General features: G+C 40.5%; 2 protein-coding genes and 1 long non-coding RNA gene across 5 annotated transcripts in view; 2 read left to right on the top strand and 1 right to left on the bottom strand.

Moving 5' to 3' along the window:
- Positions 1–3,259, top strand: part of Hspa14 (heat shock protein family A (Hsp70) member 14) — a 29,740-nt gene extending 26,481 nt beyond the window's left edge. For both annotated transcript variants that reach the window (XM_074056612.1, XM_020171516.2), the window contains 4 exons: positions 66–278; positions 707–880; positions 2,158–2,228; positions 3,043–3,259. In XM_074056612.1, coding sequence (XP_073912713.1) covers positions 66–278; positions 707–880; positions 2,158–2,228; positions 3,043–3,121 — 537 coding nt within the window. In that variant the 3' untranslated portion in view covers positions 3,122–3,259. The remainder of the gene's footprint in view (positions 1–65; positions 279–706; positions 881–2,157; positions 2,229–3,042) is intronic.
- Positions 65–11,873, bottom strand: LOC141417525 (uncharacterized). Its single transcript, XR_012442158.1, has 3 exons — positions 11,577–11,873; positions 686–851; positions 65–203 (listed from the first exon to the last, which is right to left on the bottom strand). It is a non-coding gene; the product is annotated as an uncharacterized lncRNA (long non-coding RNA).
- Positions 11,874–11,990: 117 nt separating this feature from the next.
- Positions 11,991–19,141, top strand: part of Suv39h2 (SUV39H2 histone lysine methyltransferase) — a 28,901-nt gene continuing 21,750 nt past the window's right edge. Inside the window, exons 1-2 of one of the 2 annotated variants that reach the window (XM_020171541.2) lie at positions 11,991–12,146; positions 15,970–16,115. In XM_020171541.2, coding sequence (XP_020027130.1) covers positions 12,116–12,146; positions 15,970–16,115 — 177 coding nt within the window. In that variant the 5' untranslated portion in view covers positions 11,991–12,115. The remainder of the gene's footprint in view (positions 12,147–15,969; positions 16,116–19,141) is intronic. The other variant, XM_020171550.2, reaches the window with a different exon arrangement.

Below are 19,141 nucleotides of genomic sequence, written 5' to 3'. Positions count from 1 at the left end.
ATTTTATTTTGAAAACAACCATTCTTGTAAAAGTTATAAAAATGGAAATGATCTTCATTTCTTAGGTGGTCCTTTGTGGAGGGTCTTCTCGCATCCCAAAGCTGCAGCAGCTGATCAGAGATCTTTTCCCAGCTGGGGAGCTTCTCAGCTCCATCCCTCCAGATGAGGTCATCCCCATGGGCGCAGCAATCGAAGCAGCAATTCTTAATGGGAAAGAAGACATGTTAGTGGAGGGCTCTCTTATGATAGAGTGTTCTGCCAAAGACATTTTAGTGAAGGTATGTTTAGCTTCTCTATACTTTTCTATAAAAATAGTACAAACTTATTGCCATAACTTTCCATATATGCCATGATTTATTATAAGCTTTGTATATAAGCAAAGATTTTAAATTTAGTTTCAAAATTTTATTTTTAATGAGTTTCTTATATTCTTTAATATATATAACGTTAACTTCTTAGGAAAATGAAAGTCAATTACAATTTAAATTATCAACTTCTAATATAGGTAGAGATAGGTATGATCAGTATATTTTTTTAAATAAAGGGGGTGAAACTAACTATTCTCTTTTCTTTTTGACTAATTTCCAAACTATGAGCCAGGACCATGTATTTCATTTCTGAAGGAATAATAATAGTTTACTGTGGGAGCTTTTGTCATTACAAAGATAGATATTGAAAGATATACATCTAATATTCTGCTTTCTAGGGAGTGGATGAATCGGGGGTCAACAGATTCACAGTATTGTTCCCGTCGGGGACTCCTCTGCCAGCTCGAAGACAACACACGCTACAGGCTCCTGGAGGCTTATCTTCAGTATGCCTTGAACTCTATGAGTCGGAGGGGAAAAACTCTGCAAAAGAGGAAATCAAGTTTGCACAGGTGAATATACAAAACTAGACTGTGAATTAGTCACAAGGAACTGTTTAGATTCAGCTTAATGTTTTAATTAATATAAGTTATAGATAGGATACCTGACATTTTTATAAATAAATAAATAGAAGGGGAAAATTACACATTTTTTTTTTGTTAAAGCCAAGCGCTTAGCATCTCAAAATGCTAGGAAGTTATACATTATGTGCATTTTACAAATGATTAAGAAATTGGCTTGTGGGCTGGCTCAGTGGCTCAAGTGGTAGAGCATCTGCCTAGCAAGTGTGAGACCCTGAGTTCAAATCCCAGTATTGCCAAAAAAAAAAAAAAAAAAAGAACTTGGACTGAGGCTGTGGCTTGGTGGTGGAGTACTTTTCTGTCCTGTGCAAGACTCTGGGTTTAATCTCTAGCACTGAAAAAAAAAACAAAACAATAAAAAAAACTGTCTTCTAGTAGCAAATACCTTCTTATTTTCTTGGTCAAGCTAGAATTTGTGCTCAAGTTGGTTTTATTCCTGAGTCCATGATCTTTTCATGCTGCCTCTGATAATCTTTACTTTTTCAAAATACCACATACAGATTTCCTGCTGTACAATTGTCTGCATTCTTGCAGAGTGAAGAATAGCCATGTTGTTGCTTTTATAGAAGTTCATTAGCATCTCTAAACTTACAAACACATCCTCTGTTGCACAAAAGAAAATCTCCACATACTTTCTTTGAATAGGTAGTTTTCTAAGCATATTTACAATATTCGGTTTTTTAAAAGTACCAAAAGGCTTACCAGGATATAATTTGCATGTTACTGGTAATGGCTAACTATCAAAAAGAAAAGTAGTTTTTATTTTCTAAGATAAAACAAGTACTTCTCTCTCTCTCTCTCTCTCTCTCTGCTAAATTAATTGCAAAGGGGTTTCACTGAGATTTTCTGTACGTGCATGCAATGTACTTTGATCAAATAGCAAGTTCCCCCCTTTTACTCTTTCTTACCTGCCCCCCGCCAAAACAGTGCTTCTTAGAAGCAATCATTTTAATTGGACATGACATTAAAGAGGGACAAATACATTAGTTGTCTTATATGTCCTTCATCTGGAGGAAACATTTCCAGTTAACAAAGCTTAATTCCTAATCTCTGGATTCTCTTCAAATGGTAGGAGAACTGAAAACTGTCCTATTTAAAAAGGTTTGTTTTGATAAAACAGTGAAATATGTTCTTTTGCAATAAGGGTGCATTGATTCATTGATATATCAAAGTACTGAATTGCCTTTTTATTATTTTTGCATAAACAGGTTGTACTCCAGGATTTAGATAAAAAAGAAAATGGATTGCGTGATATATTAGCTGTTCTTACTATGAAAAGGTACAAAATTAAACTACTTCTAATGATGAGAAATTCACTTTGAAACTTGACCTTTTATGAATTTATTGATTTTTGTCATCCATTGTCATTCTAGGCAAATCATTTATTAAAGATTTACAGAGATTTTATCAATGAATCACCCAGAAATCTTTATTTTACAAAAAAGAGTGTATCTCAAGTAATTTGCATTATGAATTTTGTAGATTCTTTTGAGTATAGTCAATCTGAAAAAACTATTGATGCTAATTTAAGATGTAATTTTTTTCAGTTTTCCAAAATAATTTTCTAATATTTGTGTCATTGATATTCTGGCCTTTGACAAGATAAGTGTATTTCATTATTGCTGCAGAAAAGCTATAGGAAATAAATTGCTAGCCCAATTCACTGTTACCACTTTCTAACATAGGCCATCCATACTACTGTGCATTATAAGTAAATTCTTTCCAAACGAACATTAGGAACAACTTACTCTGTAAACCATACTTTGCAAGAATATTGAACTCGTCAAGGTGGGTTTGATTTGACCTGAGCTTGAAATTGGTGTGCTGTATCTTGAGCTTGAATAAAGTCTTAAACTAAGGTGTTAATCATCTTGGATTTCCAAGAAATGTAGCTATTATGTCAGTGGCCTGGGAGGAAATGTCTTAAGAACCTCCTCAATGTAGCATACACTACATTTAAAGACACTGAAATTCTGTTTATATCCATTTTCAAAAATTTAACTTTGTTTTCTCAAAGCCCTCAAGTAATGCCTTAAGGACTTTCTGTTTTTATCAAATGAGCTTATGAAATGTTATTATTTTTGTTTATTTAGGGATGGATCTTTACATGTGACATGCACAGATCAAGAGACTGGAAAATGTGAAGCAATCACTATTGAGGTTGCATCTTAATGTTTTAGAGAAGCCAATAATTTTTAGAATTAGAATATTAACGTGATTTGGTTTTGTGTATAAGTGATGCCTATATTAAAATACTTTTTTAATGAACTGTATAAGCCATGTTTCTATTAAATTACAATATATTGGTAAGTGCTGCAATCTTTCCGGTTTTTTTTTGTTGCTTTTCATGTAAGATTAACTATTAGTGGAAAATAAGTTTTGGACATTGAAGCTGTTTAGGATTAGAGTTAATTGAAAGAAATTTTACATGATTTATAAATTTTTTACTCTATAACTTCCAATTTTAAAAAGACTTATTGACGTTTAATAGATAATTAAGAACAATTAAAAGTTCTTTATGTGAATTGAAAAAATTTTAGAATATTGTGTTAGTTTTCTCAACACTGTAGCATAATGCCTGATGGAATCAACTTACAAGGAAAAAAGGTTTATTTAGCTCAGAGTTTCAGAGGTTTTACTGCATCATGGCATGGAAAGTCGGGGGGAGCAGCTCATATCATGGCAGATGGGGAACAGGGAAAAGGGAGTATAGGAAGGGGTCAGGGCAAGAAGTAGCCCCTGTCACGTGCCTTAAGTTTCTGTGTGAGTCGGCTACTTGTTGCTGTGACCAAAATACCTAAGAGAACTATTTTAAAGGAGGAATTCTTTATTTTGGCTCAGAGTTTCCCATTCATAGTTGTTAACTCTGTGGATTCTGGTGGCAGGAGCATGTCGCAAAGCCTACTCGCCTCAGAGCAGATAGGAAGCAGAACAAGGTAAGACGGCAGGGGTATGACAAGGTAGAACTCACAAGGACATGCCCCAGTGACCAACATCCTATAACTAGGCCCTGTCTGCTTTTCACTACCTTCCAATAATGCTGTCATGGAATTAATCCATTGATTAGGCTAGAACTCTTAGGATCTAATCACTTCCCAAAGGCCCCCAATATATGAGCTGGGGCGGGTTGGGGGGTGGTCTTTCATATTCAAACCATAACACATGCAAAGTTAAAATACTAAGGACTAGAGGAATAGCTTATTAGCAGAACTTACAAAGTCCTGGGTTAAATCCCCAGCACAGGGAAGGAGGAAGAGGAAGGAGTGAAGGAACAAAGGAAATAAGGAACGAAGTGAAAAAACATTTATTATGAAATTAGAATTCAAAACTAAAAAAAAAAAACCTGTATTATGCACACACACACATACACCTGTGTCTTTAGAAACTAGAAAAATACCAACTGAACTGTTTCAACTATGCTTTGGAAAATGAATTAGGATTTTATTTTATGGTTATTGTTAATATTTTAAAATAAATGAGAGGTTGACAAACTTTAGCCTACAGGTCAGATCTATCCTCCACCTATTTTTGTAAATAAAGTTTCGTTTGAACATAGCCATGTTCATGTATTATCTGTGGCTATTTTTACATTGTAGAGCTGAGTAATACAACAAAGTGTATGGCCCAAAAAGCTTAACATATCTACTGTCTGGCCCTTTACAAAAAAGTCTTAAGGTATGTCATTGAAACTTGTAAAATATTTTTGAAAGTTTCTCTTCATATTCATACTTTCTCCACTAGATTTTAAGATTTGACAGCAGAACTCTGAATCTTAGTCACTGTTTTGTCTCAGCCCCTTGGACAATATATGAATTATTCATATACATTAAAAATGAATTATGTGGAATTTAAAATAATATCATCTTGTACTCAGAATGATGGCCTGTAAATACATCTTTTGCATATCTTAAGTTTTGTTTAGAAACACAATTAAGAGGAAGAAACACTGCTTCAGAGTGTTGGTCAGCTTTGCATGTTTCTCTCCCCCAGACATATCAAATTTGATATTGTTATCCATAAGCACTGTTGCCTAGTGAAATATTTCTAAGTTAATCTTATAACCACAAATAATAAGTTTTCTCCTGAATTTGGGAAAGATTTACCATCTAAATTTTCTAGAGCTTTAAATTTTTTTTTCAATGTGGAGATAGTTTTAATTTTTCTGTTTATAAAAATGAAGGGTGGGGCAAGATGGCACATTAGGAGCATCCATCATTGGACTCCATTAATAAGAGTCAGGCAACAGAGAAACTATATTCTAAAGAGAACAACTTCAGGAATCATGAAAGAGTTGTCAGGACAGCAGAAAGGCATGGAGAAACTAAGGAAACAATCCCAAGCCTCATTCCTGGCACCCTGGGAGCAGAAGGGGATGCTGAAGATACCATCAGAAAATAGATGGCCCTGACACTGGCAATTCTAAGTACAAGATAAGCCCACACCTCCTGCAAGCCTTAAACCCAATGTAGGGATTTGACAAGACAATGAATGCTCTGGTGTGGAAGGCTAGACATCCTGTCACCGCCCTCTCCCAACCCCTTATCTCCAAGGGAGATAGCAAGGTGCCACCTTGAGAGAAGGTCTATTTAATACTAAGATATTTAAAAACAAGGAACGATCATGGCTCAGGGAGTCTTTGGACACCCTGCCACAGTGTCTGGGTAGGAGATGCCCATGACAGGTGGTCCAGGAGAGGGAGAGGGTCTGATGTAGTCCTGCATAGAAGTTCAAGCAATCAGAGCTTTGGCAGATAAAGGCAGTGTGATTGGAGGCCTCCTTGCCTTCCCTAGCAAGGAGTGAGTCCCATTCTCTGAGGATTGCAGTGGAAACAAAGCACACAGCCTGTAGTTGGCCTACAGGACCTGCCCCTGGCTATTTGTGATGGCTGCTGGGTGGATTAGAACCATGAGCCCAGATCTTCCAAACCACATGATTCCGACAGCCTCCCCTCCTCCCCCACACATAGCCAGGGAGGTGAAATGTCAGAGCCTGAAAGTCCTGAGATCCACCTCCAGAAACTACATCCCAGTGTGTATTTGCTGCCAAGCAGGTTTAAGGGCCACTAGCCTGGGCCTGCCAAATCACATAATTCCATAAGGCTCCTTCTTCCACCAGAGTAGTGAACTGCTGAGTAGGGTCTGAAAATCCACCATCCACCACCAGGAACTGCATCTTAGCATGTGTTAGGCCAGTATGAGGGCCAAAAGTCCAGATCCTCTGAATCATGAGATTTCCACAGCCTCCTTCCCACAGGGAAGTGAACTGCTGGATGGGGTCTGTAAGCATTAAGACCAGAAGTAAGAGCAACTAGATCTTCCATTTTCCCCCAGCCAGTGCAGAACTCAGTGGTCTGTCTGTTTCCCCCACTCAATGACACATTTGGGAGTCACCCCAAGGCTTGGATGCTTGCTGCTCCGGGGATGCAAACTGGGGGACTTGTGGAGCAAATGGGAATCTGCATTGTCTACAGGCTGTAACGGTAAAGCTCACTGAAGCCAGCAGCCACTAATTTGCCTCAATCTAAGCAGTGCTGGGAGTCAAGACCTGTGCTCTAAGCACATGAGTGAATGCGCTTAGAATGGTTGGCTACTAACCCATACCCTGAGTCTGTGGGAGATAACCTGTCAACCTGGCCACTGTACTGTCCTGCCTGAATGAGAAGAGCACTTCACCTGAAAGAGTACAGGTCATGAAAATTTCCAGTCAACAACTTGGCATCAGATGCATAAATCTCAATGCAGAGATACAAGAAATACGAAAGGCATGGCAACATAACCTCTCCAAACCTCAAGAACTCCATAGTAACAAACACTAATGTCAGGGAAGTGGATGAAATTCAGACTAAGAATTTTTAAAAAAATGATTTTAGGAATGATCAATGGAATTAAAGAGGATGTAAATAAATGCCTGAATAAATTTCAGGAAAACTGTGTTGAATGAAATTTAAAAAAAGACAATGCAGGACAGGGAAAAGAAATTCAATAAAGCTATAGAAAGTCTGGGAAAAAAGTCAAATTGAAAAAAGCTCAATAAGAAAAAAAAATGGTTGAAAGCCTCTTCAGTAGACTGGATCAAATTGAATCGAAGACAGTGTTGCACAGTAAATAACTGGTGAATTTTGAACCAATATTTAGATACTTATTTTATAAACTTAATTTTTCTTTTTTTGGGGGGGGGAGGATTAAATTTAAGGCCTCCTCACGCTCGTTAGATGAGTGCTGTACCACTTGAGTCATGACCTGGTACTTTTGCTCTTAGTTTAGTATCAGTACAGTGTCACACTTCCGCCCAAGCTGGCCTTGGATGGCCATCCTTCTACCTCCACCTCTTAAGTAGCTGGGAGCTGGTATTGCAAGTATGCTGCTACACCCAGGTTATGTATTTAGGCAGTACTGGGGTTTGAACTCAGGGCCTTGTTCTTGCTAGGCAGGTGCTTTGCCACTTGAGTCACAACTCCGTCTCAAGTTTTTGCCTGCATGGGCTTCTAACTGTGATCTTCCTACGTACACCTCCACGTAGCTGGGATTACAGATGTGGAGTCACCATGCCTGGCTTATTTGTTAAGATGGGGTCTTGCTAACATTTTGCCCATGCTGGCCTTGAACTGAGATCCTCCTATCTCTGCCTCCTGAGTAGCTAGAATTTAGGCCTCTTCTACCATGCCCAGCCTAAACTTATTTTTTCTTGACTGCTTATTATTTTGAGCACATTACATAAATTAATTCATTTAAATTCAGATTTTCACTCCAGTGTTCATTGTACTATTGTTCTCTGCCTTTCAGAGAACGTTGGGCCCAGTAAAAGATGGTTCTTTATTGTCCACTTGTGATCTTTTCTCTCTCTCTTTTCCTTTTTTTTTTTTTTTTTGTGACACAGGAGTTTTGAATTTTGAATTCATGGTTTCATGCTTGCAAAGCAGGCACTCTACCACTTGAGCCATATCTCCAGTCCATTTTGCTGTGATTATTTTGGAGAGAGGTCTCACAAACTATTTGTCCTGTCTGGCATTGAACTGTGATCTTCCCAATCTCAGCCTCCTAAGTAAATAGAATTACAGGTGTGAGCCACCAGCAGCTGGCTCCCACTTGTGGTCTCTATCATGAGTAGAGCAGGCTGAACTGGTCACATGCAGAGGAAGATGGCGCTGCCATAGTGGCAGCAACAGTGTCAGTGAAAATGGCTAAAGAGTTCTAGAAAGCCAATGGCAGAACTGTGGGGAGTAGAGGCAGCCAAGATGATGGATGGATGATGACAGGGATCAGGAGGTGGAAAGCCAAGACTGAAAGGCAAAGATGACTCTTCATCACTGAAGAGTTCCACGGAATTGCCAAGTTTCTGGGCAACACCCAAGGCTGAAGATGTGTATGTAACACTAGCCACTGTAAGGGCCAAGGGTACTGACGCCTGCAGCTCAAGATCTGTAATGCTATCTGCTGTTAGAAACCAAGGGTCTTGACACTGAAGGTCTGGGAGCTCTAACAGTGGCCATTGCCTGCTGTGCCAAGGCTAGCTGCTGCTACAAGCTATGGATCACTGGTAACTGAACATGGGGCTCAGAGCAATAAGCCTGTAAACTGAGCACATAGAGCTAAAAGTCTCTGGCCTCTAAAACTTGGAGCCATAAACCTCTGGGTCTGTTAGTCCAGCCTGCAGGCCCTTGACATTCAAGGGCCCAGAACCACCAACTCCAAGGAAACTGCCCTTTGCCTATTCAGTTTCCATTTGGGTAGAGCAAAAGAAACCCAGCCAGCTGGTTAGTAACAAAAGCAATACTCAGTCATGTGAGGGACAACTTGTCTTTTCCTTCAAAGAAATAGCAACCCAGATAAATCCACTTTAAAGCAGCAGTCCATTATGTTTGCCTAACTTGCAGCTTCCCTGAATGTTAAATGTTGGCCTTGCCCATTCCCTCATCTATAGTTAATCAAGAAAGACTGAACCCTGACTATTACCAATAGGAGAAGATGGCAGTGTTGCATCAGGGATAAAAACCTCCGCAGACTACCTTCTTGGTGTACTTGTTTATCAGACCTATGTTGGTGGCACACCCTTATGCAGAAGTAAAACTGTTTGCCTGGTTGACTGACTCCTAAGACTTATTTCTAACAGTCAGTAGAAACCCTACTTAGAATTTTGAACTTTTCCCAGGCTATCAATATGCATATAGACATTTTCATGATCTGGGCAACAGGGAAGCACAGCATCTAGTAAGCCCCGAGATCATGAGAGTAAGCAATCATTCTGCAGCGTACTGTGTTGCTAAGCTGTGATGTCCAGTAGGTCAGGTATGTTAAATGCACTTTGGATTTAATACCTTTACAATGTATGATGATCGCAAGCCAAAGGGCTTCTGTGATTTGGAAAGTCAGGAGCGGGTGAATCAACGTGGCATCTACATTATCTTCTTGTGCATCTGAGTAAACAGTGGTGCCAATGTGTTGAGATAAGAGAGCCTGTGGGGACTAAAGTAGAGAAGATGAGCTCTGTAGACAAAAATCAAGGGTGGTCAATTTGAGATATTTGTGTGGCACCTAAGGGGATATGTCCTGTAGACACTGGATATTTGTGTCTGGAATTAAGGGCAGAGATCAGGGTTGGGAATTTCTGACTATTAAGCATGAAGATGATATTTCAATCCATGGGAGCTGAGGTAGTCACATGGGGAGGGAATCATAAGAGAAATGTGGTCCCAGGGCCAAGTCCTGGGGTTGCTCAACATTTGGATAGGATAGAGGAAAGGGAGCTAGAGAAAGCTAGTGAGATAGTCAGAAGATTCTGGGTTTGGAAGCATATAGTATGTATTGAGTTCAAGGCCATCCTATCTCTTGAGCTTTCTCGAGCTCCTGGTTCTCCTGACCTGACTGAGGTGACTGGAGATGCAGAAAGGACAAACGATAGAAGACAAATCTGGGGCCAGGTGTGCGGGGGGCTCAAATGGAGACGCACAGCGGCCTCGTTGCTTATTTTCTCCATTCTTTAAAACCTTACTTCTAAAGTCTGTTTTTTTTTTCTGTTCTTTAAAGTCTCTTGCCTTAGACTCACACTGTCCGATGATTTCTTTAGCTTTCTTAAAGTCTTGGTGCTCAGACTTGCACTATCCCATGTTTCCTCTAATCTCTAGCATAACTCAGCCACAGCAGCAGCAGCCTCACAAGCAGCCCACAGCCAGCCAATCAAAATCCCCTCTCCTCCTTCAGGGAGTCTTTTATATCCAGTGGTAAACAGGGAGGTAGAGCAACAGTTCTTAGGGAGAGACATGACATTGTAACAGGATAAACCTGTGTTCTACTTTGCTGAATGTAAGCAACTTAGGAAAAGCAGCTGAGCTGCATTTTGTCTCTTACTCTCTTCTGTAGATGGGGCCTTGCCAAACTCAGCCTGTAGATCACTGAGCACAACTGTGCTTCTGTCAAGTTCTCATAGGCTTCTCATAACCTGCTCCCCACAATCCTAGGCTTCATAACCAGACCATGTCAGAGAGAGAATCACCAAGAAAGAGGTTGCATATAGATGGGTGTTCATGGTGTGCTGTGGGAGCACACGGGAGGACACTGAGTAAATGTGGGGAGGATTGAGGGAGAGAAGCCCTGGGAAATAGGGGAGGGTCCATCTGAATCTGTAGGAATAAGCCAGGCACCACCAGTGGCTCTCAACTATAATCCTAGCTACTTAGGAGGCTGAGATCAGGAGGATGGTGGCTCAAGGCCAACTCCAGGAAAGTAATTTGTGATACCCTATCTCCAAAATAACCATAGCAAAAAAGACTGGAGGTGAGACTCAAGTGGTAGAGTGCCTGTTTTGCAAGCACAAAGCCCTGAGTTCTCACCCCAGTCCCACCAAAACAAAACAAAAACAACAAAAACCAACAAACAACAAGAAAAAAAGAGTGTAGGAATAATCCTAACAAAGAGGACTTTCCATGTGACTAGATCAGATAGAACCTTTATTCTTTCTTAAGGTAACACATGCTCATTATAGAAAATGGTTAAATATGTAGAAAAAAATCATTCTCTGAGGATTTTATATTTTGTTATCTTCCATACAGGATGATGTTTTGTACAAAGTTGAAACTATATTTTGGGAGGTTTTGTTCTGTACTTGCTTAATATATTAAACACTTCCCCGATGACACTAAAAATTCCATAAACATCTTTACAGATAGGGAGAATTTCATAATGGAATCAAATCATTAACCATATCTTTGAGGTTCTGCATTTATTTCTGATATTTCAAATTATGCTTGGAAACATTTATGTATTTTTCACATGAATCTTTTTTAAAAAGTCCTTGGTAGACCTCAGGTGCCCGTCTACAAAGTTTTTACAATTTGTTCTTCTAAGATTTCTGCTTTAGGTTGTTTAGAATAATCACGGTGGATGAGATTGTAGTGTGAAGAATGGATGGAGTGGGGTCAAGGGTGAGGCCTCTGGAGAAAAGCAGAAGCTTCTAAGTCCCAGACCTAGGAATTCAAATACGCCCTAAAGTCTCCCTTCCCAGAGGATTCCTATGTGAAAAGCACTGATTGAGACCTGGGTTTCAAATCAATTTAGAATCACCTGAGAAGCTTTCAGATAAACGTCCCTACCCAGGACACATGCCATACTGATTAATACCAATAAATACGTACCTCGGCGAGTGGCCTTAATAGACAAAAATCTCTCCAAGTGCCCCCAACATGCAGTCAATTTTGAAAGCCTGTCGCTGACAGCATTGGTGTGATAGGAAACTTCTGCGCTGTTTGGCTCGAATGGCTCAGGAACAGGAGTGGGAGGGAAGCGTCGCCTGCACCATGGACCCACGCGGCTGTTTTTTTGCATTTTGTACAATGCGCGCAGCGCCTTTGGGAATCGACCCCAAAGCACACGTGGGAAAGCCTGGCAGACGCCCGGCTCATCGAAGGGGCTCAATCAGCCCGGCGGCGGAGCCACGCCCACTGAGGGATCGGGTCACGCCCACCGAGGGGCGGAACTCCCGCCCACTCCGCGTGGTGCGCAAGCGCGCTGGCAGGCGTCGCCAGGGAGGGCCTCCGCTGACGTCAGGACGTCTTGCGGATTCCAGCCTCCTAGCCCTGGCCCTCCAACCCCACGCGGGCCGGACGGGGGCGGGGCGTCGGGCCAGCTGAGCTGCTCCGTCAGACCGCGCTAGTTTGAATGAAAGCTCCACAAGATGGCGGCGGCTGGGGCCGAGGCGCGAAGAGGTGAGAGGCTGGAGCGCGGCCCCCCGCTCTCCGGGTTCCCAGCCATTGCTCCCGAGGCCGCGGGCCGATTGGACAGCGACGTGGCGGCTGCCGCCCGGCTGACACCCTGACCCCTGCACGCGCGCGGCCGGCTCCCGCTCTCCCCGTCCGGCCCGCGCCCTCGCGGTCTCCCCACTGAGCGTCTCCAGGAGCCCCGCTCGCCGGCCTGGCCCCCTCGGTGTCGCCGGCGCCCCCCGAGGTCTCCGGGCCGCCGGTCCCATGGGCAGGGCTGCGGCTTGGGTCCTTTGTGGTGGTTTGTGGTGTGCGCGCTGCCGCTTTTAACTGCAAAACGGGAAACAACGCCCGCGTCTGTAATCATGACCCCCATAACCGAGGCATCCGTGTGATAAGAAAGGGACTAAGTGAGGCTCCCTTCGGGGCGGAGCCCCTTGGTGCAGAAAGTCCTAGAAAGTGGGTGTTTGAGGGTGCAGCCTCTGCTCTGCCTAACTTCTCTGCCCACCGGGAACTTGGGTGTTATTTTTGTGGACACTGAGCTCACGTGCGTGTGTGTGTACGTGGGTTGGTGTCGCGCTCTTTGAAAGCTTGGAACTTGGAATGCATTCTGGAATTTTAAAGGTCTTTTCAAGCTCTACTCCTCTCTATGCAGTCTGTGACCTCATTATCCTTAATGCCACTTCCTTTAAGGACGGTGGGCGTTAGCGTGAGTTTTATGGTGGTAATACATTGTTTAATATGGTCAACAAAATCTTCTTACTAGTATAGAATGTTGGCCTTTTTTCTTTTTTTAAAAAGAAGGCTGACTTTGGGGCCTTTTTTCCTATCCCCAGTAGCCATCCTGGGTAGGAGAGGAGAAGCTTTTCTAGCACTGGTGATCCTGGCCCTGAGTGCGCAAGGCCTAGGGGCTCAGAAGCCTACACCGCCAAGCCCTGAGAGCTGGGGGCCCACTTCATCAGGGCTTAGAAGCCAGAGAATTACTGTGCTGGGCTTTAACTGTCAGCAGCCCTGGCACTTGGTGGCTACTGTAATCTGCAGCAGATAGCAGCAAGCAGCAGTAGGTGGCCTGGTCTTGTACTGGCTAGGATATTGGGACCCTCTACAACTAGCGATACAGCTCTTGGGCCTAGGATATCTGAGACTTTGGCCCTTAGGGCTTGGCAGCTCGCTGGAACTCTTCCAGTGATTAGGACTCCCGGTTTCTCATCTTAAGCTCTTTACAGGTCTTTTGGTGTCCATCACTTCTGCTCTGGATCATTTCTGCCCAGCCCTCCCCTCACTACTGCTGCTGTCCCACTGCCTGCCTTTGCCACTGCTTTCTCTCTGCTGGCACTTCTGCCATCTTCCCATTGTGTTTCCAACACAGCTCCTTCTTCTAATGATAAATATCAAAAGTAGGCAAGAAAAGGCCACTGGAGAGAATTCTTTTATTGGGCCTAATATGGCAGTACAGAATGGCGTGTCCATTCTGTCCACAAAGTGAGAGGAATAGCCCACTTGTATAGCCAAAAAGTGTGACTTGTGAGGAGGGGTGTGTGCACCAATCACAGCACAGTCCCTCATGCAAATGAGAGACCACTCTTGTACCAATCACAACACTCCTTCATGTGTTTGAGTCAGTCACAGGCCTTCTATTGGACCACCAGGGGAAGTGCCCCTTCTCTGGCCTGGGTGGAAATGGCTGCCATCATCTAGAGTTCACTGAGGTTTGTGATGACAAAAAGTCCTGCACAAGCTGTTTGAAACTGATGACTGGGACAGTGCCTGTAGGAGCCAGAGCTGTGCCTCAGCAGTATGCAGCTGTCCCTGCTGCTGGTGACTTCAAGGTGACCATATATTCAAAGCAGCCTGGCAGGCATGAGGGAGTCCAGCGGGCTGGGCAGCTAATTGTCCTTCACTCAAAGCACCTTGAGCACCAGAAGGGTCTAAAAGCTGTCTATTAGGGAGTCGACATATTAGCTTATTTAAAGGAAAAAATAAACATTAAAAGGGGTTGCCTACAATATACACTAATCATTACCAATGATTTAACTGTACTTAACAATGTTTGTGCCCCCAGGAGAGGTCCCTGTCTCATTTGCAGTTTTTTTATATTCAAAATTTTAAATTCTCAAATATAGCATTTCTGTCCAGGGTTGTATTTTGAATCTTCAACTGGGAATATATAGAAACAGCAGACAAACACACCTTGGATACATAAAGGAGCCTCCTTTGTTCTTGGTCGGTATAACGGGATTGGATACACTAAACATCTCAAGAATTTTAGATGGAAGGGAGTTATGAGATAGATCATTTCTTTAGAGTGTTCCTATTCTCCAAACCATCATTCTGAAGCAAGGATCATCTTCCCACAAATTTTTTGAGGAAAATATCTTTGCCTTTCTTGTGTTAGGATTATGAATCTTTTGTACCAATATGGAAATTGTGCTTAATCGTTTCTAACAATGAAATGGCTGAGTTGAGGAGGGTGAGGAAGGGTGTAGTGAAGTTCCCTGTCTCTTGGAAATTACCTCAAAATGCAAAAGGTTATCCCCACTACCTTGAAGAGTTACCAAGCAAAGCTTGAGCTAATGATAAATTTTGTTTAGTAACCCAAGTTTTTTCTCCAACCCTCACTTTTTTTTGCCCAGTGAATCTGCACCCAAAAAAGATTGAAACCTCACTAAAGTCATATTTGTGGCCCACCAAGGACTAGGGAAGGGAACTCTTTATTTATCTAGTGCTTACCATGACACTAGCCATAAAACCAAATTTATTTTTCTAAATATCAGTTTTGTAATTATATTTTAAATTCACTGTTTACAGACTTTTTTTTTTTTTTTTTTTGTGGTACTAGGGTTTGAAATCAGGCCCTATACCTTGAACCACTCCACCAGCCCTTTTTGTGTGTGTGTGATGAGTTTTTTCCAGGGTCTCACAAACTATTTTGCCCAACCTGGCTTCTAACCATGATCCTCCTGATCTCTGCCTCTTGGGTAGCTAGGTTTACAGGCATAAACCATAGTGCCTGACTGTTTATAGACTTGAAGGTAAAATCTATAACACAATTAGTTTCTGACTTCAGTAAGGTTGGGTTGATTATGAGTTTGATATTCAAGGTTGCTATATGGATTCTGTAAACTGAATACTCTGATTTGTAACTGTTGGCATTAAAAACCATACAGAAAAGGAGTATTGCAAAAATTGACATACTGCCCATTTAAAAATTATAATTCTTAAGTTTATTCATCTTGATGATAATACATTGCACCATGGGCAAAATAAGTAGAGTTAAAATTTCCTACAACATTCCAAAATGGAAAAAGTAGGACATATATGTTTATAATTATAGTACTGTATTTCAGTTAGATTTCAGTTCTTACTGTCCCATTCAAAGAAATGAAAAAGTTACTTTTTAAAACAAATTACGATTGTGTTCTAAATTATATATTAAATATATTTCTAATAATGTTTTACCCATTTAATTAAATAGTAGTTATATTCTAGGAGAATGTCACGGAAGAGTCAAAAACATCACCTCTATTGACCTTTGCATCTATGTATAATCTTAAAAAAGTTCACAGACATGAAGTGGCTTAGTGGAAATTAATCACTGTCAGTAAAACGTAATAGAATAGAAATCCATTAGAAAATACAAGAAAACCAATTTACCACAGTTCTTTAATGCTTAACTTTTTTCTTGAACACACATAATTGGTTTCTTATCAAATGGATTTTTTGCCTGTAAAATGCTAGTTGAAGGGTGGGGATATAAAGGTTTTAAGTTTCTCTTTTTTGTTTTAACTGAGTAGCTATTTCATTAGTAAAGAATTCTATTTTCTTATTGTAGCTTGGTGTGTGCCTTGCCTAGTTTCACTTGATACTCTTCAGGAATTATGTAGAAAAGAAAAGCTCACATGTAAATCGATTGGAATCACCAAAAGGAATCTAAACAATTATGAGGTGGAATACTTGTGTGACTACAAGGTAGTAAAGGTAAGGCAAATATCTAGCTCCTTAAGAGACCTATTCACACTTCAGTATTTCATATTTCTGTAACATAAAGAGACCTTATAAGTAAGCAAAATTCTTCTTGATGTTTAAATTCTGAGTCATGATAAAGTGATATGTTTTGTCATCTATTATTGTTAAATAATATTGAAAGGATTTTGAAGATAAAGTATTCTTGCATTAGAATAGTTTAAGGTGCTTATATCATTCTACATCCAACTCTTGATTATCTCCATGTGGATTACTCAAGCAGGTATTTGATCTCAGATTGGCTTTTGCTGTCATTCATTTTGTTCCTAGATTGTATTTCCCCATTGTCACCGAAAATGAACCTAGATTTTCAAACCTATTTTAGTGTTATCAAGAAGCGTCACCATTTCTAATTTCTGATGTTATATCAAACTCTAGACATTAGGAGGTTCTATGATGTAAACGAATGGCCTGGTTTTCAAAGTCATTTTGAGCTTTGATTTAGCACCTTATGACTTCAGTAAGCTGATTTAATGTCTCTGAGCTTCCCTTTTTGTTTCTCTTAAAAATGAGTTGTAAGAAGCTTTATCTGTAGCCTACTTGGGAAGAACTGTGTTTTGGTCAGTAATCTCAGTTCTTCAGGTAAATCAATCAGGAATCCTGTTTTCATTCTTTCTCCTTCTTCATTTTCTACATTGAATCAGTTACTAAATTTCCCATTTCTTCCTTTGAAATGTGTATCTTACTATCACTGCCTTCCCACTTAATGGGAATCAAGCATTTTCACCTGTACTCTCACCATCCTTCCACCCCTGAAACAGCCCAGTCCTCCATTAGCTGAGAATGTCATGCAATCATGCATATTCACGTCATTGAATTTATCTATTCTCTTGTCTCTCAATGCTGCGTGACAAGCTTTTTATCTATTGCTTTGTTTTCCCATTCATGTCAGCAGTTTTCCCAGTGTTTGTAACTTTTATGGACCTCTAGTGAAGACCACCTCTTCTACCTCAGTGAATGAGTAAGATCCTTTAAGTCTGAACTTGTAATTTACCTTTACTGCCAGTTATCTGTATCTTCATGTTTCCTTTCAGAGAGGTCATTTTCTTTTTTCTTCCTATCCACCCTTCTGGGACTTTGTGTAATTTGTGATGTCTTTTCTATTTTTTAATTTTATTTACTTTTTGAGACACAGTGTTACTGTATATCCTCAAGCTGGCCTCCAACTCACAATCATCCTTCTTCAGCCTCCAAAGTGCTGGGATTACCAGGCTTGAGCCACCCTGCCTTCCTTGGTGTCTTAATATTGGGCTCTTTTTTCACTGGTTTATTTCAGTCAATAAACATATTTAGATTTTTCCCTAACCTTCAGAAATCATCCTCTGACCCTCCCTCCCCACTCATACAAGTATTTCCTGTCTTCCTTCTACTTCATGTTCCAGTAACATTTTAATTTCAGATTAATTCACATGCCATTGAATTACCTATTTAAAGGTAAATCTTATATTTACAGAGTAAGTGAATTTCAGAGCATTTTTCATTACCCTAAAAAGAAACAAAGCCCCTTAGCCATCACTTCTCCAAATCTCCTCAATTATTCTTCTACCCCTACCAACCCTAGGCAACTGCTAAATCTATTTTCTGTTTCTATAGATTTGACTCTTTGGATGTTTCATATAAATAGAATCAAACAATATATGGTTCTTCATGACTGATTTGTCTCAGTTTCCATATGATGGCACACATCAGTACTTCCTTTTTATTGCCAAGTAATGTTCCATTGTATGAATAGATCACATTTAATTTATCTGTCCATCAGTTGGTGAGCATTTGGGCTATTTGCATTTGTTACGGACTTTCACATAAAAGTTTATGTGTGGACATAAGTTTTCATTTCTTTTGGAGTGGAATTGTTATGTCATATTGTATTCCTGTGTTTCACCATTTAAAGAATTGCCAGACCGTTTTTCAGAGCTCTGCATCATTTTACTTTCTCACTAGCAGTGTATGAGAGATCTATTTCTTCATCCTGACCAAAACTTGGTAGCTTCTGACCTCTGATTATAGCTGTTTTACCAGGTGTGAAGCGCATCTCACTGTGGCTTTGATATGCATTTCTCTGCTATCTAATGATGCCTAGCATCTTTTCATCATGTTCTTATCATTTGTCAATCTTTTGTGGCATACTTTCCCAATCCTTTATTCATTTTTTAAAGTTGGGGTTTATTATTCACTAGTAATTCTTTATATATTCTGGATAGGAGTCCCTTAACAGGCTGATTTGCATAACTTTTTTTTTTGCAGTACTGGAGATCAAACGCAGGGGTCTCCCACTTGAGCCACACCCCGTTTTTGGGTTTGTTTGTTTGTTTTTTTCACTTCAGTTTGTTTTTCAGATAGAGTCTTCATTATGCCCAAGCTGGCCTTAAGCTGCTATCCTCCTATCTCTACCTTCCGTGTAGTTGGGATCACAGGTGTGCGTCACCACGTCTGGCTTGTATTGGAGATAGCGTCTGTCAGTAACTTTGCCCTAAATGGCCTTAGACTGCCGTCTTCTTGTCTCCATCTTATAAGTGACTGGGGTTACAGGCATGAGCTTCACATCTGGCTCCATTAAATTTTTAACTCATTTTATTCCCATTTGTGCACATATCAGTGATTTTTTTAATGCCAACTCTGAAGACCTCAGATCTTAAGATACTACTTTGCCATATTAGCACTGTCTTCTACCTTCTTTGAAACTCTTGTCTGTGAAGAGAATGCCTAAGTTCAAATTCCAGCACTTGTCATTTCTTAGTTATGTGACCTTCAGTAAGTTATTTACTCTGTCTGTCCTTCAGTTTCTTTGTCTATGAATTGAGGGTATTTATAATACCCATCTCATAGGGTATAATTATAATTAAATGAGTTAATTTAGAATGATTAGAACAGATATCTACATGCTTTTTTTGTACCTACTTTTAAAAATGTTCTTTTAGGACTCTCTTTTACTGTCTCTTACCATTCTTCCTCTGAAATGTAAATAGTCTGCAAGGCTCTGT

This window comes from Castor canadensis, chromosome 15 (assembly GCF_047511655.1).
Source record: "Castor canadensis chromosome 15, mCasCan1.hap1v2, whole genome shotgun sequence".
Lineage (NCBI taxonomy): Eukaryota > Metazoa > Chordata > Mammalia > Rodentia > Castoridae > Castor > Castor canadensis.
Note: the sequence above shows the minus strand (reverse complement) of the source record. Positions and strands in the feature narration are given on the sequence as shown.